The following is a 27,420-nucleotide window of genomic DNA, read 5'->3' on the forward strand; positions in this document are numbered from 1 at the left end:
TTAAAGGTGAAGTAGCCCCATGTAGAGATTAGGCCTGTCTGAGTATTTTTCTTTTTTCCCAAGCAGCCAACACTGGGATTGTCAATCACACCCATTCCCGGATGGGATCCATCATGAGCACAGGGATTGTCCAAGGTAAACCTGCCCTTGGGCTTCTTTGGAACTGAGGGGAAATTGGCCCTGTGTGCTCTCTTCTCCTCTGTAGGATTTTGAACACTTTGGCTGAGAAAAGTAGCAGGCAGCATGTTGGGTTTGAGAAGGGGCAAATACTTTTATAGTACATTTTGAAACTGACATTATCCCTGAAATTGAAACTAAGCTAGATAAAATTCTAGATGGAAGAAAATTCTACTAGCTCATTTTGGCATCAGATCAGTTTGCATCAAGGCAAGTTTGGGGGCACTGTGGTTAATGACTGGTTTATTCTGGCTTGAGTTTTCAGGGGCAAGAGCCTGCTATCTTTGGTGCGTAATGTGGACTGGAATTGAGCAGTTGAACCCATTGGCATTTTGTCAGTCCTGTCCATGCAAAAAAGGCAGCAAACTCTTCCTTATAGATGAAGCTCTAAGACAGCATCTCTCCTCTTTTCTATTTCTTACCCCCACTCTCCCATGGCATTAAAACTACTTTTCCAGCTCTATTACAAAATGTGAGGTTTTGATTTTAAATTGAAAGTTGCTAGATCAGGAATGGATCTGGATCCACTTTTAAAAAATAGGTGGCTAGTTGTGCTTAGACTTTTTTTGCTGAAAACTAAGATTCCTTCTGCTATATCCAACTGAATGCTTTTCTCTCCTGCTACAGGCTCGACTAGTGGCCAGAGTGGAGGAACTTCAACTGCTCATTACCCGGTCAACAGTCAATTCACTATGGGGGGACCAGCTATTTCTATGGCATCCCCCATGTCTATCACCACCAACACAATGCATTATGGGAGCTAAGAAACCCTCAACCCTGAACTGACAGCATCAGGAAACCAAATGGAGAAAAAGTTCCACCTCCCTGCCCACTGTATCTCACCAGTTGGCAGTCAATTATCTGGATCTCTTCTGCCCTCCAGTAGGTTACCCAGAGATGGTCCAATCCTTGTACAATAGAAGACAAAAACCCACTGGCTTAATAGTGAACTTGCATACGTTTTTCATGAAATGTTGGAAACTTCAACTTGCTCAACCATGACTGAGTTCCTGTGCTTACTGTGTCTTACAACCAATCATGTCAATAATAGTATCGTTCCTCAGTCTGCCATGACTGATTGGCATTAGGCACAGGCTGTAGATCTGAACTGCCATAGGGCCTCTAAAATGCTCTAGGCAGCCCACCAACAACAGAAACTTGATCATTTATTGCTACACTCCCAGTATTTTAAATGAAGGGGCTGCAGCTGGCTGTAGAACGGGCACAGGTAAGAATCCAGGAGCATATCTATCTCAATTTCTTAGGTATCCCAGCTCTGGGCTAGTGTTTGTTGCATTATTAAGACTTAGGAGGAATATCTCCTGGGAAAGACAACCCATCAGCTTCCTGGTTTTCAGAAAAGCTCCAGCATCTTACTGCTGTAAGTCTTGGGCCATGTGAAAAACATCTGAGTTGAAAGAAGACTGTTTTATATGCCACAAGCATCTTATCAGCAGGTCTGATGATTGCCTGTCTCTTGGGAATATTGATGTAGCATCAAAGGGTTAAAACATTTAAAACACAAATGTACCAAAAATATTGTTGCTGGCTGAATATGGTTTGTGTATCAATTTCCTGTTGCTCATTTTAAACCTAATCCCATTTTCTAGTCTGTTTTTAAGGTGTGACAGCACCTATGATTAGTTCCTCCCTTCTGGGCAGAAGTGGATGCCAAGTGGTTTAGTATGTAACTTGTCTGCTTCCCACAGTAACCACCAGGAGACTCTAAATAGATTGGCAACTGTTATGGGGTCCCTTTGTAGTACTTTTATGTGTAACTTGTAACCCATTCTTTTTTCCTTCTGAAGAGCCTCAAGCCAATGTTTCTGAAAGGACTTGACAAGCAACTATTTTATGGAGGAGAAAAGTGGTTTACTTAAGGCAATGTTCTTGGGGTCCCAATAGTGGCTGAATTGGGGGGAGGGGTGGGACCATTCTGGAGAACCTTCATAGTGACTGGATTGTGGATCTATAAAGCCAGTTGTTGGGTCTGGCTGATCAATGATTTTGTGACTATTGAATAAAACTGGGAGGGTTTTGAAGATCTGTTTGTAGTGGCTGGTTTCCCAATCCCAGGGTTAGATGAAACAGCTTAAAATTTATTTGTTTTCACATATTCACTGGACAAACCTGTTTTGAAGTGCAGTTGAAAGAAGTGCCTTCCTACAAGAAATGTTCCTCAAATGATTTGACTTTCCTTACATTGCTAAAGCATTCCCCGATTCTCTCTATTATCACAGTTAAGGAAAGTTATTATTAACTTGCTCCCTGTTAGGTTTCTTATGGCTACCTTTGACATGAACACAAGTCACTCTATACAACAGAAGTACTGGCTTTTTAACAGACATCCCTGCAAAGATCTGCTCTATATTAATATAGGAAGTTAAGAAAAAGCTAATGTATTTTCCAGAGATGATAGTTTAATTCAAATTAGCCTTGCATGCCAAAGAAATTAAATGGTTAAATTAGTTTTAAGTGATATTTTGGCTTGTATGAGAACTTCACTCGCAACGTAATTATTTGCTAAACCCACAGGAATGCACCCATTTAGTTAAAATTTCCTGGTTTTTTTCTCTCTCTTGCAATTGACCTAGGATTTAGCTGAAATAGATTTAAGAGACAAAGTCTTCATGCAGTCCATCTCTTCTGTCCTATTACAACAGGCCACCCTGTTACAGCAGAGCAAATGGCAGCTGCATCAACACAGCAGCTTTGAATACTTAGAATTGCTAGGCCTCACAAGTGGCTTCTAGTGTAAGCTGCTTCCTAAATCAGGCCAACTGCTAGTGTGTTCTGGCTGGCAGCAACAAAACAATGAATTTTGAAATGGTGTGACTTTGCTCGGGCCACTGGCAGGATCCTCTTTGAAGTCAGTGTTTTTATGTCTCTTGAATAGGGTGTCTTGAGTGTCTCTTCCCTGATACTGGATATTCAAGATCGATGTCTGTAAAGGAAGCAATTCAATAGAACTAATATTGGGGAGAAACACAAAGGTCAAACCTTCCCAACAGTGTTGTGATTCTGCATTTCCATTAATATGGATGAGTAAGGGGATAGTAATATTTGAATTAAAATACCTGCATATTTTTCAAAGTCTAATGCAGGGTATTATCAGATTCCTTTTCCTTCTGCTGCAGTAAATGAGGGTGTATGCTTCTGTTGAGTTGTGGTTGTATAAGCAACAGGAGTAGGAGATGTGATGCTTGGTTTCTGAAAGAAATAGAGCTTCAAAAAGACAAGATTAAATTGGTTGAAGCAGGAATCAAATAGGACTCTCTGTCCCACGTCCTCCCACCAGAAACCTGGATTTCATCATAATGACTGTCCTTTCCCAATTTCTTAAAATGTTCAAAGGAGCAAACAGAGCAGGTTTTTTATTCCAAACCCTGGCTTCACAGATACTATTCTACTACTATTCTTCTCTTCCCCTCCCCCCCCCAAATCATCTTACCCTTCAGGATAGTCTGATGAGTAACAGTGTTCAAAGATGTTCAGTGCTCTAACATCTATGCTTTACAATTTGCAAACACACACACACATACACACACAACCTCACACTTTGAAAGCATTTAACCTTTATTTTAGACATGAAGACATGCATTACATATATTGCATTTGGCCAATTGACTGAATCTTAAGGGCGATTATACAGAAAAAAAGTATATACCAGTGATGTGTTCCGTCCAGTACACCCAGGTACGGGCATACCAGTGGCTGCCACCATACCAGTGCTTTGGAGGGCCCACCTGCCGATCCTCATTCCTTACCAGTATTTAAGTCAACCGGGCCATTTGCGCACACATGCGCAGCGTACAGCACCTGCGCAAACCTCCACCAAGCAGCTGGAGCGTCGCAGGGTGGTGGGTGCCCACAGTGTACCAGTTACGATGGGATCCGGAACCCACCACTGGTATATACCCTAACTGAAACACATACAAATCAAAAATATTCATAAAATATGTTAATTTAGGCTCAAAAAACAAAAACCTAAACATGCTTATTCTCCAATTGTCTGTTTCTCTCAGCAACTGAAATACATTAGTGCAACAGAAGATACATACCTTGCATCCAATAGCTAGGAGAATATGAAGAGAAACAATAATGGCCATTACAGCACAAGCAGCTGGCTTGCTATCTGAACGGATAACTGGCCAAAAGGTAAGGACCAGAACTGAGCCTGACAACCCTATCGCAAGTATGATCAGGAGCCACTGCAGCCATGGGATCGGGATTAACCACAGAACCTATTAAGAAAGATGACAGTGAATCAGTCTGTCAAAATTTTTAAGGTCAGCTTGAAGAAGAATTCATCTTCCCCAAAAAGTGGCAATTCCTTGCAAGAATATATTCTACAAAGATTGAATGATAAATCTGCCAAATGTCTGACAACTTACCGCAGTAGGAATGTACACAAACAGTGAGTAGCCATAAATGCACACCATTTCCAGAAAAGAATACACATCAGTGGTGATATGGGCTCCCTTTCGCCACTGTAGATAGCCCCACAGACCTAAGGGTACCAGCCAGGCATAGCAGTAGATAACTATGCTTGCAATTGTCACTGCGCAAGAAGAAAACTGTATTAAATGCACCATTCCCTAGCAAGAACTGAAATTGAAACATCTAGAAAGAGAAGGGAATGGGAATTCATAGAATAAACTAATTATGTTTTGTAATAGTCTGTAAAGTAGCCCTTTCTTATAATTTTGATTCTCCCCCTTTACCCCCCCCTCTCCCCCAAATAATTCAAGATGGCAAACGTGCCTAATATTCCTGCCTCCTATTTTTCCCGCACAGCCCTGTGAGGAATAATGACTGGCCCAAAGTCATTTCATGCCTAAGGCAAACTCAATCTTTTGGTTTCTGGGCAAACTCTTTCTCAGTATTGATAAGTAAACAATACATACGTTCGTTCCAATTCTAAAGGGATTAAATAAAAGTTGGAAGCCCAGATTTATATATTTTTAATAATGCTTTTCATTTGCACATTTTAACTACAAGACAATGAGAAAGTTCTTTACTTCTCATAGCCAAACAGATATTCATCTATATGTATGAATCAGGAGCCATAGTGGTGCAGTGGTTAAAATTCAATATTGTAGGCTAACTGCCCACTGCCAGAAGTTTGATCCTGACCAGCTCAAGGTTAACTCAGCCTTCCAGGTAGGTAAAATAAGGACCCAGATTGTTGAGAGCAATATGCTGACATTGTAAACTGCTCAGAGAGTGCTATAAAACACTGTGGAGTCTAACTGCTATTTCTGTGTATCAAAATACCTAGCAGGCAACAAAAATAATATTTTTCCACATATTTATTTTACCTATTCTTGATATGGCTACACTCCTACCAACCAGAATCACTTCACAGTAAGATGGATGGCATATAAATGTATGTGTTTCTGTATATAAATTATACACAGAAAAATGATTAGCAGTATAATTAAAAAAATAATATACTAGCCTCAGAACTGAAGTTCTAGGATGTACTTTCATATCAAAATCTCACCTTTGTGGAATTGAGGGCTGTAGTGGAAGGAGGAGCTCCCTCTTTTCTCCAGGAAGTTAGATAAATTACCGCTGATGGCTAATGTGAATACCAATGTGGCACAGATCCAGAAAGGTCCTATGAGGGGCAAAAGAACCAACATCAAAAAAAGAACAAAAGTATAAGGAGTCTCCTAAGGAGTAGGTGTCTCAGCAGAGAGTGCAATGGAAACAGGAAAACCATTTATAATACAACAAAACAGAACTGGGTATCAGTAGATTTTGTCACCTTCCTTCATTTTATGGAAAATAGGGTTTGAGGACAGGTAGGCTCAACAGCACTAAAGCTACATTTCCATTATCAGGGATAAGGAAAATGGCACTTTAGCAAAAATTTGAAACCTAGCAGCACTTTAACAATGGGGCATGTATCTCAGCACAGAATTTGAGATATTGTAGGAAATGGAACCATCCTTGAAATAAAAAAAAAGTAACCATAGTGGTTTGAAATAAAAAAAAGTAACCACCGTACTATATCTTCTTGTGACTGCAAAAATGCTGCATGGCCTTTCCCAACTCTGCTATAAAGGGCTGAAAACCAAGGACTGCAATACGCCGTGTGTGCATTTGACAGACATTATAAATGGAAAATTAGCAAAATGTGAGGCTTTCTGCAGATTTCTTGCATCTGTGAAGGTAAAAGTATCTTTGTTCTAGTGGTCTTACAGTTTCTGGCCTGTGACTCATCAACTACAGGTAGTTTTGGGCTCACAACCAGTTGTTTTAACAACCATTTGGGGCTATAGTGGCCTCAGAAAGGGTGGACTGTAAAACACTTGCGGAAAATGTGTTGCTCTTCCCCATGGTCACATGACCACTTTTGGGATGTTGCCAATTGACTCGCATTTGCAACCAGTTGCAGCATCCTATGGTCGCATGATTGCAATTTGCAATGATTTTTGTTGGGTTTTTGACAAGATACCTATTCACAAGAGTGAATTTGCTTAATGAGCAAGTGATTGGATTAACAACTGCTTTAATAATGGTAAAAAGTTCAGGTCCGGTCATGTGGATGCCTCAATTTATGACCAAAACAACTCAACTATGATCCCAGTTATGGTCGTAAGTCAAGGCCTGATTGTATTGCAAGTAGATGATCCTTAAGGGATGGACTCTAAGCCTCACTTTGTCATTTATTTAGCAAAGACTTCTGTGGACTATTCTTTTAAAAAGGGATCTTGCTCTTTACCCATCAAATTTATGAGCTGATCCCCAAATGAGAGGCCTGGATCAGTCTGAACATTGACTGACCGTTCGTGGCAGGAAAAATAGATTACCTTATCTATTCAGTATTGTTTAGACTGGTCTTGAAGGTGAGTTTAGCACTCTGTTGGAATAGCACTAAACACTGGAGGCTTTTAAGAAAAAAATGGACACCATTTATCTGAAATGTTATAGGGTATCCTGTCTGAACAGTGAGTTGGACTAGAAGACTTCCAAGGTCCCTTCCAACTCAGTCATTTCGTAACCAAATAAAGGAGACTATATTATTGAAGTAGGAACTTCTCTGGACTCACCATAGAGGTCAGGATTATTCTGCAAGTGATGCCATACAAAGTTTTTCCCTGGTAGTGGAAGTACGGAGCCTTTTATTCTGTCCAGCACCTGATAAATAGAAAAAGACTATGCTTCATCAATGTAACTCCCAAATTCTCTATAAATGTTGGGACACCCAACTTGTTGGTGCCAGGATGCTTACAAAAACTTCCCTTAGCAATCCACTTCCTATCTTAATATTCTTATATTAAAAATGGCATCATGCAAAGAGCCAGTTTTCAGTAGAATATTTATTTCATCAAATGCACCCCATAATGCTTGCTTAGAAAACTTTTTAAAATATGCCTATTGATAGCCCAATAGCAAAGGTAAGTAAGGATAGTAAAGAGTTTTGTATATGGAGGCAGAGCAGTAGAAATAGCAGTGTGTATTCTGGTAAACTGGGATGTGTTTAGAGGATGTGTAAAACTGATGTGCATGAGCATACTCGGCAGCAATTTTCAAGAGCACTTTCAATTGTTTTTTATAGCCCTCGAAGGATTCCCTGTTAAATTTAATAAGTATCCAGATCTATCAGACCACAAAAGACTACTGGAGGCCTTGAACAAACCCTCACACCTTGTACTGGACACTATTGTTCCTATTGATGCTATAATTTCAGGGCAAATCCATGTATATTGAGTTTAAAATTATTTTTATAACCAACAGAGAACCTCAAGTGAATTTCAGCTATTGAAAATATTATCTTAAAAGGAAAATTCCTATGTTGAATTAATGAGAGTGCAATGACAATTCTGTTTTCACAAACTGATCTAGAAACTAGATTCACAGCACAACACAAACAGTTGAGTTGCAGCTCTGCTTCTGACCAGGAAATTAAAGAATCAGAACAAAAAAAATTATTTGATTACCCAGTCCTTATTTTTATTTATTACATTTCACTAGTGTATCCAGCCCCTCCCAGTACTCTGACAGGCTTTTGTACTTGCCAATATAATACAGGGGAAAATCTAAAATGCATTAACACATATAAGTTCAGTTCCAATGTATTTGTAATACAAGCACATTTTCACCAGGCTCATTCTTGTGTGATAGGAAATGGTGGGCATCAAACCAAACTTGAAAAATGTCTTTTATTATTATTTTTAACCGATTTCTCTCTATCATCATCTATCTATCTATCTATCTATCTATCTATCTATCTATCTATCTATCATCTATCTATCTATCTATCTAATCTATCTATCTATCTATCTATCTATCATCTATCTATCTATCTATCTATCTATCTATCTATCTATCTATCTATCTATCTATCTATCTATCTATCTATCTATCTATCTATCTATCTATCTATCTATCTACAATGGGGCAAAAAAGTATTTAGTCAGCCACCAATTGTGCAAGTTCTCCCACTTAAAAAGATGAGAGAGGCCCGTAATTGACATCATAGATAGATCTCAACTATGAGAGACAAAATGAGAAAACAAATCCAAACAATCACATTGTCTGATTTGGAAAGAATTTGTTTGCAAATTATGGTGGAAAATAAGTATTTGGTCACCTACAAACAAGCAAGATTTCTGGCTTCCACAAACCTGTAACTTCTTTTTTAAGAGGCTCCTCTGTCCTGCACTCATTACCTATATTAATGGCACCTGTTTGAACTTGTTAGCAGTATAAAAGACACCTATCCACAACCTCAAATAGTCACACTCCAAACTCCACTATGGTGAAGACTAAAGAGCTGTCCAAGGACACCAGAAACAAAATTGTAGACCTGCACCAGGCTGGGAAGACTGAATATGCAATAGGCAAGCAGCTTGGTATGAAGAAATCAACTGTGGGAGCAATAATTAGAAAATGGAAGACATACAAGACCACTGATAATCTCCCTTGATCTGGGGCTCCACGCAAGATCTCACCCTGTGGGGTCAAAATGATCACAAGAACGGTGAGCAAAAATCCCAGAACCACACAGGGGGACCTAGTGAATGACCTGCAGAGAGCTGGGACCAACGTAACAAAGGCTACCATCAGTAACACACTATGCTGCCAGGGATTCAGATCCTGCAGTGCCAGACATGTCCCCCTGCTTAAGCCAGTACATGTCCGGGCCCCTCTGAAGTTTGCTAGGGAGCATTTGGATGATCCAGAAGAGGATTGGGAGAATGTCATATGGTCAGATGAAACCAAAGTAGAACTGCTTGGTAGAAACACAACTCATCGTGTTTGGAGGAGAGAGAATGCTGAGTTTGCATCCAAAGAACACCATACCTACTATGAAGCATGGGGGTGGCAACATCATGCTTTGGGGCTGTTTCTCTGTAAAGGGACCAGGACGACTGATCTGTGTACAGGAAAGAATGAATGGGGCCAGATTTTGAGTGCAAACCTCCTTCCATCAGCAAGGGCATTGAAGATGAAACTTGGCTGGGTCTTTCAGCATGACAATGATTCCAAACACACCGCCCAGGCAATGAAGGAGTGGCTTCGTAAGAAGCATTTCAAGGTCCTGGAGTGGCCTAGCCAGTCTCCAGATCTCAACCCCATAGAAAACCTTTGGAGGGAGTTGCAAGTCCGTGTTGCGCAGCGACAGCCCCAAAACATCACTGCTCTAGAGATCTGCATGAAGGAATGGGCCAACATATCAGCAACAGTGTGTGCCAACCTTGTGAAGACTTACAGAAAATGTTTGACCTCTGTCATTGCCAACAAAGGATATATAACAAATATTGAGATGAACTTTTGATATTGACCAAATATTTTCCACAATAATTTGCAAAAAAATTCTTTCCAAATCAGACAATGTGATTGTCTGGATTTGTTTTCTCATTTTGTCTCTCATAATTGAGGTCTACCTATGTCAATTACAGGCCTCTCTCATCTTTTTAAGAGGGTGAACTTGCACAATTGGTGGCTGACTAAATACTTTCCCCCCCCACTGTATGTATGTATATATATGTATATATATGTACATATGTGTATATATATGTATGTATGTATATGTATGTATGTATGTATGTATGTATCTATCTCTCTCCCTCTCCCTCTCCATCTATCTATCTATCTATCTATCTCTATCTATCTATCTCTATCTATCTATCTATCTAATAATAATAATTCAAGGCAGCAAACATATCCAACAACTTTTCTTCTTATTTTCCCCACAACAGCCCTGTGAGAGGAATTGGGCTGAAAGACACTGACTCAAGATCACCCAGCTGGCTTTTTATGGCTAAGATAGGATTAGAATTCAGTGTTCCAATTTCTAGCCTGGTGCTTTAACCACTAGACCTGACCAATGTGTGCTCCATTGCAGCTGTAATGCTACTACAAGGATTGAGCCATGAGGAATTAGTCATGAATAAATGAAAGCATTACTATCACAATATTTTTTTCTGTACTAGTACTTTCTACATATACTATAATACCTTAGATTCAAAACAGGTGTTAGCCAGTTTAATTCAATTTGATTTAGTAATGAGAGTTAATGAGTTCATTCTTGTAAGCTGCAGATAATAGGAACTGGAAAGTAGTGGACTTCTATTTTGTAGAAATTAATTTCTAATTAAACTATTCGAACCATATGTAATAATATGGATTTCTATGAAAGTTCAGATCTCATGCAAAATTCTGTTTATAACAAAGTATTTTGCTTCCAATTAAAAACCAATTTTATACGTAGAACAATGTTTTCCTCATAAACAGCTTTAATTGATGGAACTTGTTCCTTCGAGTTTGCAAGGGAACCATCTGAAACAAATGCGGTGGGGGGGAGCAGAGTAGAAGCAAGTCCTGTCACATAAACAGATTTCAGAAGCATAGGGAACAACACATGATGATTTAATAATCAGCCCCTTCACTCCTACAATACTGGGCAGAGGACAAAAATCCTGTAGTGTTTATTCAGTGTTTTATTTTTGTAGTGTCTAGCGTAAAAACTCTGCACCAGTACACTGGATTCTGTTCAAAAATTACTAGGTTAAGGAATTATTTGATTAAAAGAATATTTAAATGATTGCTATGTTTAAATTCTATTTCCTGAATTATGGAATTTAGGTTACTCTAAAGAAAAAAAAATCAAGGAACTTGAAGTAATTTTGGCACATATTAGAACTGCTTTCAGAATTTGCTTTTTGGGTTTGCCTTCAAAGTATGGTCCCATGGATTCTAGTACCTGGTATGTGTCAACATTGAAGAAGGATTGGTAATATTCAAACGTCCAGAAACTGGATTGCTTCTTCTGGAAGATCAAGAGCTGCAAGAATGAAAATGGAAATTACTGCTTTCTTCATGTCCGGGAGAGAAAAGGGATATACAGATAAACTTCAAGTTATAAATGTAATGGAGTCTGCCAATTCCATTCGTAACCCAAGGATTCATAGGAGTGAATTGTGTAACTTGAATGCGATCACCTTTTCCTTTCGCCCACGCATTCGCTAATTGAAGTGTACATGAAGTATCTCAGGGTGCAGAAGGCCACGGGGAGGGGGGGGGCTAGCAATGGAATAGGCCACCTATGTCAGACCACCCAAGGCCTCCCCCGACGCCCTGAGGTACCTCATTTTCCCTCTTCTGGGGTCCCCACAATTGTTCATTGCCCTTCCTGCCGCATTGGGTCATTTACCATGTGAAGTTCTGTTTCCTCTCCAGCCTTTTTCTTTGCCTGTTCACGGTGAGAGGCAAGAACAGAGGGAAAGCAGGCTGAGCGCACCCTGCTTGGCTTAGCTGACTCACCGAGGCTGCCTGCCACTTCTGGAGTGGCAGGCAACCTTGATGACTTTCTTCCAAAGGCTTCAAGCCTCTCATTGGCATGCAAAAACTTTTCGTGCACAGACTGGAAGCTTCTGGAAGCCCTAATCTCTGCAAAAGTGAATGGGTGCCCAAAGTCGCAAGAGATCATGCCCCCCAGAAGCTTTCAGCCTCTGGCTAAAAAGTGAACCTATAGGGTGCCACTTCAAAGAACAGACACCCGGAGGGAATGCTCGTCACTCTGGAGCTCTGTTTTCACCAGGAAAGGCCTCTGCTGAAGAGAACAGAGTCCCTGGAACAAGGCATGCTCCCTCTGGGGGCTCCGTTTTCTTCAGCAGAGGCCTGGCAAAAACGGCGCTCCGGAGCAACGTGTGTATCCCTCCCAGCCTCTGTTCTTGGCAGCAAATGTTTTTTTGCAAAGATGCCGAAAGGCTTCACAAATGGAGGAAAAGCGTCAATGTTTCAGGCCTTCCCTCCATTTGCAAAGCCTTTTGCTGCACATATTGTCTAGGCCTCAATTTGTAGAGAACAGAGGTCTAAATTCTGTGAGATCACTAGAGATCAGTAGCATGAGATCTTGGGCTTCTGATCTCATGTGATCTTGCGATACCTTCGGACTCTATTCTCTATGTACTCACTGAAGTGCCAAAACAGGCCAAGAAAGCGAAGGCTCTCTAGATCTTGAAAAGATGAATATCCACAGGCCTAGTGCCTATGAAGACCTGGGTGGGAGGGATTGGCAAGACAAATGTTTCAGACCCTCTACGGTCGTTCGTATGGGTGAACTATTGGCATGGTGCTATAACATTCGTAGTTTTGGAACTTGTTCGTAAACACTAGGCAGTGCTTATCACATAACTCTGAACATTCACTAATGTTCGTAACTCAGGGATTACCTGTGTTTTATATTGGCATTAAAAATTGTAAAGTGCAATCTGCAATCAAATAATTACAACATAAAAAGCAGTTAGTTCAAGATGGAAATGATAGGGTCAGGAGGCAGGTCAGCACCTACTGAAGTTTTCCAGTGCTTTTCAAATATGGCTCCACTGCAGAGCACAAAGTGTGATTTAATGAGCATTGAGATAACTAACCCGGAACCAGCAGTGCTCGGTAATTGGCAAGTATTCTACTAGTCTAGGCCAGTAACTAAGTACCGTATATACTCGAGTATAAGCCGAGTTTTTCAGCCCACTTTTTGGGCTGAAAAAAGCCGCCTCGGCTTATACTCGAGTCTACAACTGGATCCGGCAGTGCTGTTGCCTGTTGGAGGAGGAGGAGGCGAACCAGCCTGCCATCGCCGGCCACCGCCGGATCCGCTGGACTGTGGGGCTTGGAAGGGGGTGGGAAGAGCGGCGGGGCTAGCGGTGGCTGGCGATGGCAGGCTGGAATCCCCTCTCCAAGGGATCCCCGTGCAGAAAATGCGGGGAGCAGCAGCGAAGCCCCGGGGCTTCGCTGCTCCATCCGCTGGACTGTGGGGCTTGGAAGGGGGTGGGAAGAGCGGTGGGCTAGCGGTGGCTGGCGATGGCAGGCTGGAATCCCCTCTCCAAGGGATCCCCGTGCAGAAAATGCGGGGAGCAGCAGCGAAGCCCCGGGGCTTCGCTGCTCCATCCGCTGGACTGTGGGGCTTGGAAGGGGGTGGGAAGAGCGGCGGGGCTGGCAGTGGCCGGCGATGGCAGGCTGGTTCGCCTCCTCCTCCTCCAACAGCACTGCCGGATATCCGCCCAACGCTGCGGGGGCGCCAGCGGGAGCTTTGGCGGCTTCACCTCAGCCGCAGCGCTGGGCAGCAAATGTGCTGGTGCTGTTGGAGGAGGAGGAGGCGGCGGCAGCAATAGCACCTGAGGACAGGACAAGAAATCTGACAGTAAGAACAATTAAAATCCTAGGAAAATGTCCTTTCATGAAAAATTACTTTTTCAGTTAACTCTGCCTGACATTAGTTGGGTGAACAGAAATATTAGTTGGCCAATTCTAAAAGGGAGCACCAGAAAGAACTTAAAATATTTTTTAAGAGAGCTGGGTTTTTCATTTATATTATATGTATGAACAGAATTAACACAAATTGCAGATACCAATCAAACATAAAGAAAAAAAGGATGAAATAATGCTCATTTTTAAAAACTCAGTGAAAATAAAAACAATATACCAAGAAGGTGGCATACTGGTTGTGATTTGATCTCTTCGGGGGATCCCGGGGATCCCCTATACAAGTATTTTAATATTGCAGACTTGCAGTATTATAAGTCATACTGATATTATAGAACACTTTAATTAAGCGGGTCCCTTGAATAAACATAACTTTGAGTTTCAAATAACACTGATTTTTTATTTTTGAAATTTACCGTAGCTGCTGCATTTCCCACCCTAGGCTTATACTCGAGTCAATAACTTTTCCAGCTTTTTGGGGTAAAATTAGGTGCCTCGGCTTATATTCGGGTCGGCTTATACTCGAGTATATACGGTATCAGTCCCCAGCTGTGAAACCCAATTGTGTCAAGTGGCTCTTTATTAGATTGGAGAAGCATTAAGTGGGGTATTGCACAGATCAGTCCTGATCCTCTGTTCAATATTTTTATTTACAAATTGGATGAAGAGAATACTTGTTAAAATTACAGATGTCTTTAAAATATTAGATGAGCTGGTTCTAACATATGGGTCTATTCCCCCCTCGATTTTTTCACCTTAATTACGTTTACATATTTGTCTCCTTTTTGATTAAACCATCACTTGTATTTTTCTCTGTTTATTATACGTCATGGTATTTCACAAAATATGTTCATAAGCAAAAATAATAAGCAATAATTGCTATAATGAATATTAATATTGATATCAAATTGTTAATACTTTTATTTACATACTTTTTCATTATTAGTCTGAAATTCTGAGAGCAAGAAAGAATAAAAATAATCGGGGATGGGAAATGAAGGATGGTAAGAACAGACTGACGGGGGGGGGAATCCATTTGGGGAAATGGGGAATCCATCGTTGCTCCAATCCTTTGGAACAGCCTCCCCACTGAGCTTTAGAATGTCTCACCCTATTAAGCTTTCCACAGGCTATGAAGACCTCCCTTTTATTCAGGCATTGGGCTACATAGGAAGTGAGCCCAAATGTAAATAGAAGCTAGAATAGTAGTTCTACCTGTAGGGTGTGTAAAAAAGCACCTTCTCCAAAATTCTGCTGTTAAAATTCAGCACCCCAAAAATCTGCATTTTGTGAATGTTCTTAATCCCTGCCCTTAAGCTCCTTTACTGTTCCCTAAACAGCCAAAATTTGAGCTTGCCTCTGTTCTCCAATTTAAAACCCTTTCAACTTCTTTAGTAATCATAAGCATGTTTAGGAGATTAAAGATTATATGGCCTCCTGAAGGCTAATCCCTCAAACATTGCCCATCCTAGCTAGTTTCAGAGGTTGAAGTATCAAATAGGAACAATGAATTCACCATTGTTACATCGATCCCTGTATTATGGCTGAGTTTGCTAATTTCTCTATTCTTTGTAAATTAAATGATTATTTCTGCCACATTCATGTTAGAATGCTAACAGAGCTAATTTTATTCCTAATTTGTTGCATGAATTCCAAATTAACCAATTCCTTTTTGGAGCTTTAATTGAATTTGTCAAGAAATACTACTGCCAAAGTAGAAAGGTTCCCTTGCATTTTTGTTTCAGAATGTATGTTGATTTATGCTTAAAACACTTTGCAAGATCACACTTTTCAAAAACATTGCATTTTTTGCATATATTTTTCATAGTTTGATGCTCCACTAAACTGGTAAGCAACATGTAGTCATCAGTTACAGTGAAAAAGTAGGGATGTGCCAGAAATTAACATGCAAATTTCCCTACTCTTCCACGCTAGGGTAAAATGAGCATCATATTAAATGTATATCAAATATTATGGTCAAATTTCAAACTGGTCAGAGCAGTAAGATAATTACCCAATAGCTAGACAGCCAGTGGTTAAAATTTTAGGCTAGGGCCTGGATATCTAAGTTCCACTCCATCCTCACTTATGGAAGCAAAACAAACAACTCTGGACTAGTCATCCTTCAACCCAACTTTACATACTGTGCAATTGTCAGACCTGCAGTTATATCCTTTTTAGGATCTTTGGCCTGCCACACTCTATTATTTCATTATGCTGTTTCATTAGTGTAGTAGTTGGGAGGGGGGAATAGAAAGGAATAGAATTGTGGAATGTGTTGTTGTCATTCTTTTCTAGAAGCCCAAGGTCATCTTTTATCGCTGCACCTCTGCACCTGACCGGAACCAGCTGGGTGGAGATGCCAGCGTGGGTGAAGAAGATTGGACCATGTGATGGATTTATGGGTGTGGGGATAAGATCATGAACTTTCAACTGGGTGGAATCCCAGGAAGTTTCAGATTTCGGATTCCACAGATGTACCAAGATGTCTGACTTATTAAATTAGAACTTTAAGGATAGTTTTGCCTTGGACTCTGCTTTAATTCTGCATGATACTTGGAACGCTGACATTATCCCAAATCTCCTTTTAAAATAAATCGCCAGCACCCCAGCAACGGGCTGGTGAGGGGTTGTCGATTCCCAACGCTGACCGGGTCAGCATAAAATATCAGCGATATTATAAGAAAGCCTTTTGAGATAAGCAGCTTAGATGAGACGCTTCTCTGCAAATCTTCAAAGGTGAAGGAATTTCTGTTTCAAGATTTATTGCATCTGGCAAGAGGCACAGCCTGGGGGGGGAGGATGAAACGGAGGGGACTGGAGAGGCTTATTCTCCACACGACTAGAGGATGGCCAGAAGATCTGATGAAAATTAAATTCTGCATACATCACCTTAAGTTTTGGAAAAACATAAATTTAGCAAATATATAAAACAAATATATTTCTATGTTCCTCTGACACATCTTGGGAAAATATTTTCTGCAATAAATAAGTATGCCTACTACTCTGCTAATCAAAACTTTTACTTGATATCCTATTATCTGTCTCTCATGTATACACTATCTCCCAATTTATGTCAAAATGTCCGTAGACTAAGTTGATGCAGCTTCCTCCATCTCCCCAAAACTCACCTCAGTTTTGTCGTCCTCTTCATCTGGCTCATATTCCTCATTACAGCTGGAAGGCATGTTTAGAGTTGTGTGGCTTTGCCTCTCACTAATGCTAGAAGTAGTAGCATCAGTATTCCCAGCCAGCAAATCCATGGCTTCATTAAATTCTGCAGAGAAAATATCAATTTCATCCAATTGACTCAAATCAAACTTCAGTCTGGCATTCAAGGGCCACCTGCAACAGCACTTTCTAAACTTAGGAAATTTTGCTATGCGTAGTAAATTAAAAATAATGTTAAGTATTTAAGAAGCATGTGACCAAAGGCAGAAAAAGAATCAGAGCTTTGGCAGACAACTTAGATTTTTAAGGGGAAAAAAGTAGGACATTAGAAGATATTTCTTCGGAGATTGTTGGGAGAAATCCTAGAAATGTTAACGATGCCCAAAGAAGAAAAAACTATCCACAAAGTTTGAGTTTTCTTTTTGTCTAAATGTAAGACTTAGAAATTAAAATTCTCCACAAATACGCACACACATAAAAATATCACTCAATATTTGTCAAAATAGTGGGGGAAAGGAGCTACATTTATATTTACAGAAACAGGATCATTTTATCCATGCGTACTATCCCAAGAGTTATATTTCCCTTTCAATTCTACTAAAGTCATTATCTTACACATTCAGAAAAATCTGAATATAGTGCTGCTTAAGAGTATGACATGGAAAATACACAAATATAATAAGAGTTTTGACTAAAGTACTGTATTTCATATTCAAACAACACTCTTCTATAGGTTTAAGACTGCAGCTTTCTCTGTACTTTAACTTAGTCTAGTATGTATTTTTAGCCCCATTAAATTCTATAGTTATACAGCTCTTTTTTAGAGCTCTGGTGGTACAGTGTTTAGAATGTAGTATTGCAGTCTAACTGCCCACAGGCCTGAAGTTTGATCCTAAAGGACTCAAGGTTGAATCAGCATTCCATCCTTCCGGGGTCAGTAAAATGAGGAGCCGAGTTGTTTGGGGGCAATATGCTGACACTGTAAACTGCCAGAGAGTGCTATAAAGCACTATGGAGCAATAAAGTGCTATTGCCATTATTACTGTTTCAGTCCTTAATAGAAGACAGGTCCTCAGAAGCTAGGCAGTTCTTGCATTACAACCATTCATTCAGTGACTGAAGTTACAACAGCACTGGACAAAGTGAGTTATGTCTGGTTTTCATCCCCAAAGTCACATGATCAAAATTTGGGCGCTTGGCATGTGGCAGGTATTTATGTCAGTTGCACTGTCCTAGGGTCATGTGATCATCATTTGTAACCTTCCCAACCGGTTTCCAACAAGCAATATCAATAGAGAAAGCCAGATTCATTTAACCACACGATTTACTTTACAACTGCAGTGAGAGGTTTAACAACTGTGGCAAAATGGGGCAAAACTCAACAACTGTCTTGCTTAGCAATGGAAATGTTGGGCTCAATTGTGATCGCAAATTAAAGACTATTATTTACTAACTGGATTGTCTGGGATGACAAGAGTGCTTCTAGTGTAGCCACTACATGGCATAATCGAGGCATCTCATAAACAACAAAACCTAACAGAAGAGAAAACATTGGTTTACTAGGTGTCCATATCTGCTTAAATGGTGAGAAAATACTCACCATGAAAATTGAGCTCCTCTGAAGCAGCCATTATGAGGCCAGAGTACCTACAAAGGGAAAGAGACAGCTTTTCAGAGAAGACACCACTATGAAAGGCAGCTGGGTGGATGGGGCAGAAGACACCTTTCAGGCGGTCGGTTCTCTTTTCCTTCATCCACAGAAACGCCGAGCGATTCCCACAAGGGCTACGCTCCCATGACAAACCAGGCTTGCCCTCCCCTGCCCTCCCGTACTGATCCCCTGGGAGAGGCGGAAGGATGAGAGGAGGATGTCAGGCGCTGCTTACCGACTGTGAAAAGGCACACTGCAGATGCTCAGAGACGCCGAGGGCTACACTCTAGCCCCCTGTCGCCACCCGCTTGCGAAACCGTCTGTTTATTCCACGGTTCCACGTCACTCGTAGGACTGCCTCAACCTCCCTACGTGGAGTGGGACGGGAAGGAGAGGAAGACCCAGCCCACAGCCAAGCCACGGAAGGCCTATCGAGGAATATTATCCGAGACTCCTCCTCTACCGGAGGCGGCCGCGGTTTCGTCACGGGGCACCTAGGTTATCCTTCCCCTGCCCCAGTTGAGGCCACTGGAAGCGGGGAAAGGCGGACCTTTCTTGAAGACGCCGAAGCCTTGTATTCCGCGCCTGTTTATTTGGTGGCAGAGTATCTTCCTGTTTATGAACCTTTATAAACAGTTGTGAATGTAAAACTGTCGAAACGGCCCTACCTCCGGCCTTTTTCCGACAAACCCCCCCCCCCCCCCAGCTGTCTCCCTATACGGTCCTAATTGCCGGCGCAGAGACGCCAAAATGACATTTTGCCTTCGGGGGAGGGACTACCGGCAGCAACCACGTGACACGCGGCCCTTTCCCTCACAGTCCTGACTTCCTCTTGGTTACCGTTTTTGGCGGTCCGGTCGGGTTTGGCGTCCGGTCGCATTTCAGGACGAGCGGACATGATGGAACCTCCGAATCCCGGAGAGACGGGGGAGAAGAAGCCGAGTTTGGGGGGCCGTCTCCGCACCGGCCGCCTAGGTAGCCGAAGCCGCTTTGCTCCTCGCAGGCCGCAGAGGGAGCCTGTTTGAGGCGCGCCTGCCCCTTCCCCAAACTTTCTTTCCCGCTCCTCTTAACGTGATGTTTTCTCTCTCCTTAGCCTTGTGGTGGAAGAGTCTCCTGCACGACTATGCTGAAGCCTGCCGAGAAGTCGCCCAAGGCATCCGGCAGCGGCCGGTGAAAGCAGGGCTCTACTTATCGCTGCTGGCTGGAACGGTGAGCTGCAGCCTCCGCAACCCCAGTGAAGCCTCATTCGACTCCAGCCTCCTGGAAGCCTCGGGAACTCTCCTACTCCTCTCGCCCTGGACGCGCAGCAGCAGCTCAGAAAAGCATACCCAGCGACTGATGGTGCTGCGAAACCGAGGCCAGCTGCGGGTCCAGAACCTCGTGTTTTTCTCCCTCCTCTACGAGGCGCCTTACGATGCCGGAGCAGACCTCTATCAAGCGCACTGCAAGTATCTGAAGCCACGGTGGACTGATTTTCCCAGCCGGGTCCTCGATGTGGGCTTCTGGGGGCGCTGGTGGGTGTTGCACTCTAGAATGCAAAATTCAGACATTAACAATGAAGAGTTTCAGTACCTGCCAGAGCATCTCAGGACCATTTCTTTTAATGACTTGCACTCAGAAACCAACGAGAAACTTTTTGATGAGAAGTACAAAGCTGTGATTCTGACGGAAGAGCAAATCCAAAAAGCTGACAGGGAGAATCAAGGGCAACTGCACTCTTAATTAAAGCATTTGGGTGATTAATATAGTAATAGAAAACAAACCAAGGTACTTCGTTTATTCATATTTCTACTTTTTCCCCAGGACTCAACTATTCATTGCTGCATTCTTGATAGGCTTAGATGCAAAAATAAATGCTATCCAAGACTGAGGAGACGTTCGGTGAGCAATTCTTAGTGCCGCCTAACGTGATTGAGAAATTGATAATAGTTATCTCTTGGTAGTCATTTTGTCTCTAAATGTCATGTAAAACTTTATGCAAATTGGAGAACAAATAGTTCAATCCAACACCTTTTCTCCGATCTCATAGTGTTTCCTGCCCATATTATAATCTCCCCATATCACTAAGGAAAGTTCCATACTATTTGTTCCCTATCAGAAATGCTCAGCTTCACTTCAGTTTCTGTTTGGATTCTGCTAAAAGGCAAGGCAATATGATTTCCAAGCCCCAACACATTTTTTCTTTACAAACCAGCACATTAGCTTAAAAAAATATTGTACAGACTTTCATTTTGTTACATTTCAGTTACATTTACTGTAAAATTAAAGCTTAATACAGTCTGCTTCACTTTCAAAATATTATTTTTTATAAATCTGTTCCAAGTCTTTTCTATGTATTTTTCCAAGATGTAAGTAACAGATTATCAAATTTCTTTAACTCCTTTGTAGATTTTCTATACATTGCTGAATAATGTGAATATTGATGTTTTCTAAAACCCTGTTGGTCAGCAATCTGACGATTCTAATTATTGTCTGAAAGGAACATATGTTGAGATGGCAAAATTACAGTTTTGTACAGTTTGCCTTAGCAGGCCTTGGCCAGTGAAAGTTATACAGGAAACTCCTAGCCCAGGGGTGTCAAACTCAAAGCCCAGGGGCTGGATCCAGCCCTTGGGGTGCTTAGATCTGGCCCGGGGCTCCCCTGGAAACAGCGAAGAACCAGCCCATAGTGGCTCTGCCAGGGAAAACGGAGCTCAGCAAGGCCTTGTGCAGCCCTGCCGAGCTCCATTTTCCCTGGCAGAGGGTTATAGGAGGCCATTGCCGCTGAAACTAAGCTCAGGAGTCTGTTTTTGCTGGCAGAGTGTTCAGGCCATCACAGGCTCCCCCAACACAGGTAAAGTCGAGCTAGCCACGCCCCCCCCCCCCCAGCCTGCCCCTCCACAAGGTCAATCACAACCCTGATGCAGCCCTCAGTGAAATCGAGTTTGACATCCCTGCCCTGGCCTGTGGGTTAAGCATGTGACCCAAACCATAGAAGATGTGCTTGACTTATTTTTATAATTTCTGCCTTTCTATACCTTATTTGTCGCATCCTTTTATGTAATCAAGCGAAAACAAAGAAATGTAAATATCTGCCTTATGCTATGTTCAGGCTTCCTCCAACTTTAGGAGGATCCATCTTTATTCAGCTGAATAAATGTTGGCTTATCAAGATAAACCTGGAGACATTTTATTTTTTCACTGAGTCACACCTGGAAACTTACATAATAACCCCAGAGGGATTTCCAGAAGGCAGAGGTTGCTGAAATTAGCAACTATCCTCCCTAATTTGAGTATACAACTTTGGATATTGGGAACTGCATCTCTTAGGACAACATATGGATCTGTTTAAAATGTCATGTTTCTTAAATATTTTGACATGGCACTCATGGCTTTTTTGAGTGGGGTGCTATGTAAATTACTTCATGTAGTTAGCTGAGCTGTTTTCAGAACTGTCACAGTTCGTTGATCTGCATTGTTTGATTTGTGGTTTTAAGTACAATTAAAAAGTGGGGAAAATAATGCTATGATAGAAAATTAGTTTGCTAAAATGAACTCAAAACATACATTATGAAAAATATTAAAGAAAAAATGACATGGAATAACAACAGCCCTATTCCTCTTTGTAAAATTGAAAAGTATTCTCTCAAGATTGTATCATTAATATATGTGTATGATTTTAAATTGGTTTGTAGGCATGCTGCTAGTTTTTTCTGCCAGTTGGGAACTTACAGCACGAAAGTAATATTAAATAGGTGAGATAAAATGACAATATAACATGGTATTTCTATAATAAAATATAATAGGAGAGTCAGTCTGGTGTAGTCAGGCAAGAAAGCTGTGAATCACAGATTAAATAATTATCTCATATATACTAGTAGTTTAATCCCAGATTAGATAGGAAGCCAACTGAGTATCCTTGGGGCTGCAATAGCAATAATCTGGGTCCTCGTTTTACCAACCTTGGAAGGATGGAAGGCTGAGTCAAACTTGAGCCCATCAAGATCAAACTCCTGGCTGGAGGCAGTTAGCCTGCAATCGTGTATGCTAACCACTGCACCACCACAGCTCTTCAGCCCTAGGAAGCAAGCAAGGGAAAAACACTTCCAAAATCTTACCAAGAAAACTACAGAAACTGTTCCTCGCTGCTACCAAGAGTCAAAAACAGAGTCAAAAGCACACACAAAAATCCCCACACCTAATACAATTGCAAGATTTACATAATGAACCCAAAGTCTATTGTTCAAACATATAGTATAGATAGGGCAACAGCTTATGAAAGGTGAATTAGGGCCACTTCTTACTTCATTGTTGGCTTCTGGTCCTATCCAGAGATTTTCTTGTAATTTTCCACAGATTTATATAGACAAGTGAGAGGGAGGAAATGACAACATTTCTTGTAACAGTTTATATATATAGCAGTGGTGGGATACGACCAGTATGCCCTGGTATGGGTGTACCGGTGCCTGCTGGGAGCACCAGGTACTCTTCCGGTACGGTGCTCTGGAGGGCCCGCCTGCTGTCCTTACCGTATTTGAAGCGATCAGGGCATTTGCACATGCACACGGAGCATACGGCACCTGCACAACGCTCTGCCGAGCAGCTGGAGCATCGCCGGCAGTGGGTACGTATGCACGTGCTGCATCCGTGCACGTGGTGGGCGCCCGGCCCCATTGCAGCCACTTGCAACGGGATCCGGAACCCATCACTGATATATAGATATAGATTAATATTGTACACCCATCTGTATTGCAGTAGAGTCAGGTGCAATAGAGTCAAGTGGTATGTGGTGACAGCCAAAAAAGCCAAATGGGCTGCATTAATAGAGGGATAAAGAATCAAGATCAAAGCCTTAGTAAGACCACACATGGAATACTGCATCAGGTTCTGGTCATCACAATATAAAAAAAGATGTCGAAATTTTGGAGAGAGGGCAGAGAAGAACTAGAATGATTAGGGGGCTGGAGGCTAAAACATACGAAGAATGGTTACAGGAATTGGGTATGTCTCGTGTCTAATGAAAAGGACTAGGGGAAACATGATAGCAAGGATCCAATATTTGAGGTGCTTCTACAAAGACAAATGAGGGTCAAACTATTTTCCAAATAAGAGAAGGCAAGACAAGAAATAATGGATGGAAATTAAGCAAGGAGGGAAGCAACCTAGAACTAAGGAGAAATTTCCTAATGGTGAGAGCAAACAACCAAAGGAATAACTTGCCTTCAGAAGTTGTGGGTGTTCCATCATTGGAGGCTTTCAAAAAGAAACTGGACAACCATTTTTCTAAAATGTTATACGGTCTCCTACTTGAGCAGGGGGTTGGACTAGAAGACCTCCAAGGTCCCTTTCAACTCTATTATTCTATTTTCTGTGTTCTAATAAATTAAATGAACCATACCCATAAAGTGGCAGCAATTGGAAATGAGAAAAAGGCAGCTGTAGTTACAGAATTTGTAGCCAGATGGCAGAAGTGGTTGCTAAAAGGGGGGTGGGGGGGAACTACACCTGTAGTAAGCAATCTGAAGAGAGGATTTCCTCTCTCCCCCCACTTGTCTATACAAATCTCTGGGAAATTACAGGAAAATGTCTCTGGATAATACCAGAAGCCAACAATGAATTACTTGAAAGTAAGAAGTGGCCCTAGTTCAGCCCTGTCTGTACTGTATGTTTTAACAGTAGGGAAAAGATCCAAGCTAGGAAATGGGCAACACAGATTGAAATCTGGAAGTAGCAAATTATTGCTGACATCAGCAAATATAAAATATTGCACCTTGAAAATTATAATTTTCTGTGTTCAATGAATATTTTCTTGTTCTCTCAAGGATCTTGGGCTGGGTCTATCTCTCATCTGAATGTTCCTCCCATCCAGGGTACTTGGGGAGTTAGTAAGGGATCCCAGGCAAACTGTCTTGGCCAGATTTAAAGTAAATGAGATGGGAGGAATAAATGTATTGATCAATATCACATATGTAAACTATGGAGACTGATAGGTACTGTATGTTAAGTATGTGTGTTTTGGGTTTTCAATTAATGTTTTGTGTAAACTCAACCAGCTGTGTTTCATTCAGTAAACCATGATTTAACATGATCTGAGAATCTGGGTAAAGGTCAAATTCCTTTATCCAGGTCAAATACTTTCTTCATGTCTCTTCAAAATTCTCCATTTTTTCATCCACTGCTATCAAAATCACTAAGCATCCATCAATTTCTGAGGAAGATGTATAGTAGAAAACAAAAGGTAACTTATTACATTGACTTCTCCCAAAAGTATTTTCAGGCCCTGTGTCACATATCCTAGCACAGGAAATTTCATATTTTATATCTGCATATTAAAAACAAACTCCAAGAGCATCCAAGAATAACATTGCAGCAAGCAGACTATCCAGTGGTGTGATTCAGCTAGTTTGCACTGGTTCAGGTTGTTAAATTACCCACCCCCACCCCCCCTATCAAAGTGGATCCTGGGCGCTGCGCTGCAATGGAGAAACGGACAACAGAGCGGCCAATGTGAGGGAAGAAGAAGGCCGCTTTCCCTCCTCATTCCCTTGTGCCGGCTGCTCTGTTTCTCCAGTACAGTGTCCAGGATCCACTTTGGGGAGGGGAACTTCCACTAGGCCAATAAGATCCCATAGACTAGGCCTCCTCCGAATTCCATCAGCCCGTCAATGTTGACTGGCAACTACCCGGAGGAGAGCCTTCTCGGTGGCTGCTCCGACCCTATGGAACGAACTCCCCGTGGAGATTCGTACCCTCACCACCCTCCAGACCTTCCGCGTAGCCCTTAAAACCTGGCTGTCCCGACAGGCCTGGGGCTAAAGACTTCAACCCCACCTGAATAGTATGACTGTTGTGCTTTTTAACGATGTATTGTCTTTATGTGTATAACTTGTTTTGTACTTCCCTCCCCCTGAATTGTGAGCCGCCCTGAGTCCCCTCAGGGAAAAGGGCGGCATACAAATAAAACTAAAAAAAAAAAAAAGAATTTAACAACTGGTTTGCCCAGGGTCAGGTTGGCCATCACGGGAGGCTCATTCTGCATGTGCAGCGGAGCTGAGGGACGGGGATGGGACATGCCTCCCATAACAGCCAACTTGACCCTGGGCAAACTGGTTGTTAAATTATTTGAATCCCATCACTGACCTGTCTGCAGAAATTAGTGGTCAGGAACCTTGAAAAGCATTCTTCATATTCTTTTTCTTTGAATGCTCTTTCTTCTGTAATAGTAGCAGTAGTAGAAGTCACAAACTCAGAACACATGGGATAAAAAAGCCTGTGATTGCACTTAATTGCAGATTGCTGTTAGCAATGCCTACTGTATATTCTACAGACTGGAATTGTAAACTTAGCAATAGAAAAAATTGTTTTAGGGTCTTTATCTGCCAGCAGTAGTACATAAAATTATCTTGTTCATTTGGGAAATGAGCAAATTATAAATATCTTATTCAAGGAAGATGGAACTAAGATGGAAAGAATATATTGAAACACAGTACAATAGAGATGCCAACTTTCAATAAATCGTATAAAACATTAACCTACTTACAAGAACCTCTAATTCTATAAGATAAAGTTTGATTAGCACTCTGTTCATTACCAATTGGAAGGCTACAAAAAGTGATGGAATACAACTGAAATGTGGCATGTAATAGAAGAAGGATCAATGAAGGTTCTATCCAAGCTATTATATGCCAGCAAATCTGGAGAGTGACACAGTAGGAACAGATTGGAAGAGGTCAATTAGCAAAATACCAAAAAAAAAAAAGTTATCAGAGTGTGCAAACTATTGTACAATCAATTTGATTGGGTGGATAACATCATACTGTGGAACAACTCATTGTCCCAATGAGAAATATATACAGAAGTCATGAAGCCACAGAACAGCCAGAACATGATGAGAAAGACTTGCTCCTGCTTGGCAAAAGAGTGTGCATAATTTCCCCTTATTTAATTAACCTTTATGCTGAATATTAATTGGATTGAAAGATTAGTATGGCTTTAAAACTGGAGGAAGAAATGTGAATAATCCATACTGAGGACTATACCCTGATAGCCAAAAAAGCAAAGGACCTGCAAACTCTAATTATAAAAAGCAAAGGAGCACAGTGAAAAACTGGGCTAAAATTAAATATAAAAAGACCAAATTAATGGTTAACAGGTAGAACATCTAGTCTTAGAACTGACGATGAAGATATTGATGTGGTAGATAGTTCCTGACTTTTAAGATCAACCACCAACAGGGACGTGCAGTCACTAGAGGCAGGGGAGGCGGGGCCTCACCAGTCTCCTAAGGGAAAAGAAAGAATGTTAATTTTTTTTTAAATAATTAAAGCCAGGGTAGTTGCTACCAGATTCAAAGTCACAGTGGCTTGGTGTCTGCTCTCAGTGTTAACTATGGGAGGAGGCCAGAGAACTCGGGGCCTCTTTTGCCTAAGGAATTGTTCGCCTTTTAAAAGTTAAGGAGGAGTTAAAAACCGAAAACTTTCATATGCAAAAGACTTCCGCCTGATGCCCGAAGGGCTTTGCAGGAAGAAACCCGGCTTGAGGGGCAATGACGGTCCTGGCTGTGGGGCGCACGCCTGTTAAACGCCTCTCTTGGTTCCCTCCTCCTCCTTCTCCTTCCACAGCCTGCGTGATGTTGCTGCCGTAGGCCGAGAGCTGCCGCCAAAGCTGCTGCACAGCTGAGAGAGGGAGAACGCGAAAGCAGAGGCAGGGCGCCAAGCTTT

The 27,420-nt window shown here is 41.6% G+C and overlaps 3 protein-coding genes across 10 annotated transcripts in view; 2 read left to right on the forward strand and 1 right to left on the reverse strand.

Moving 5' to 3' along the window:
* CARM1 (coactivator associated arginine methyltransferase 1) overlaps positions 1 to 2,221 on the forward strand; it is an 84,161-nt gene extending 81,940 nt beyond the window's left edge. For 3 of the 5 annotated variants that reach the window (XM_014057796.2, XM_087716565.1, XM_014057798.2), the window contains 2 exons: positions 67 to 135; positions 805 to 2,221. In XM_014057796.2, the coding sequence (XP_013913271.1) occupies positions 67 to 135; positions 805 to 941 (206 nt within the window). In that variant the 3' untranslated portion in view covers positions 942 to 2,221. The remainder of the gene's footprint in view (positions 1 to 66; positions 136 to 804) is intronic. The other 2 variants (XM_087716567.1, XM_014057797.2) reach the window with 1 other exon arrangement.
* Positions 1 to 19,143, reverse strand: part of LOC106542149 (protein YIPF2) — a 34,873-nt gene extending 15,730 nt beyond the window's left edge. For 2 of the 4 annotated variants that reach the window (XM_087716568.1, XM_014057800.2), the window contains exons 1-9: positions 18,957 to 19,142; positions 18,671 to 18,717; positions 17,031 to 17,176; positions 11,399 to 11,479; positions 7,239 to 7,326; positions 5,684 to 5,800; positions 4,572 to 4,738; positions 4,239 to 4,421; positions 3,255 to 3,402 (exon numbers count right to left, since the gene is read on the reverse strand). In XM_087716568.1, coding sequence (XP_087572694.1) covers positions 3,289 to 3,402; positions 4,239 to 4,421; positions 4,572 to 4,738; positions 5,684 to 5,800; positions 7,239 to 7,326; positions 11,399 to 11,479; positions 17,031 to 17,176; positions 18,671 to 18,701 — 927 coding nt within the window. In that variant the 5' untranslated portion in view covers positions 18,702 to 18,717; positions 18,957 to 19,142 and the 3' untranslated portion in view covers positions 3,255 to 3,288. Of the gene's footprint in view, positions 1 to 2,577; positions 3,122 to 3,254; positions 3,403 to 4,238; positions 4,422 to 4,571; positions 4,739 to 5,683; positions 5,801 to 7,238; positions 7,327 to 11,398; positions 11,480 to 17,030; positions 17,177 to 18,670; positions 18,718 to 18,956 lie in introns of those variants that run through there. The other 2 variants (XM_087716569.1, XM_014057799.2) reach the window with 2 other exon arrangements.
* Positions 19,144 to 19,483: 340 nt separating this feature from the next.
* On the forward strand, positions 19,484 to 21,003 carry TIMM29 (translocase of inner mitochondrial membrane 29). The gene is made up of 2 exons (XM_014057812.2): positions 19,484 to 19,696; positions 19,815 to 21,003. Exons 1-2 carry the CDS (start codon positions 19,618 to 19,620, stop codon positions 20,441 to 20,443), a joined length of 708 nt encoding a protein of 235 aa, XP_013913287.2. The 5' UTR covers positions 19,484 to 19,617; the 3' UTR covers positions 20,444 to 21,003.
* Positions 21,004 to 27,420: the final 6,417 nt, after the last annotated feature.

Source organism: Thamnophis sirtalis, unplaced genomic scaffold (genome assembly GCF_051295495.1).
Source record: "Thamnophis sirtalis isolate CommonGarterSnake01/CBP01778 unplaced genomic scaffold, rThaSir2_p1.2 scaffold_5, whole genome shotgun sequence".
NCBI lineage: Eukaryota > Metazoa > Chordata > Lepidosauria > Squamata > Natricidae > Thamnophis > Thamnophis sirtalis.

Bases quoted from the DNA above. Each gene is read 5' to 3' on its own strand.
- TIMM29 (XM_014057812.2), top strand. From the start codon at position 19,618: ATGATGGAACCTCCGAATCCCGGAGAGACGGGGGAGAAGAAGCCGAGT. The intron at 19,697-19,814 runs GTAGCCGAAGCC...CTCTCTCCTTAG, and splicing joins TCTCCGCACCGGCCGCCTAG to CCTTGTGGTGGAAGAGTCTC.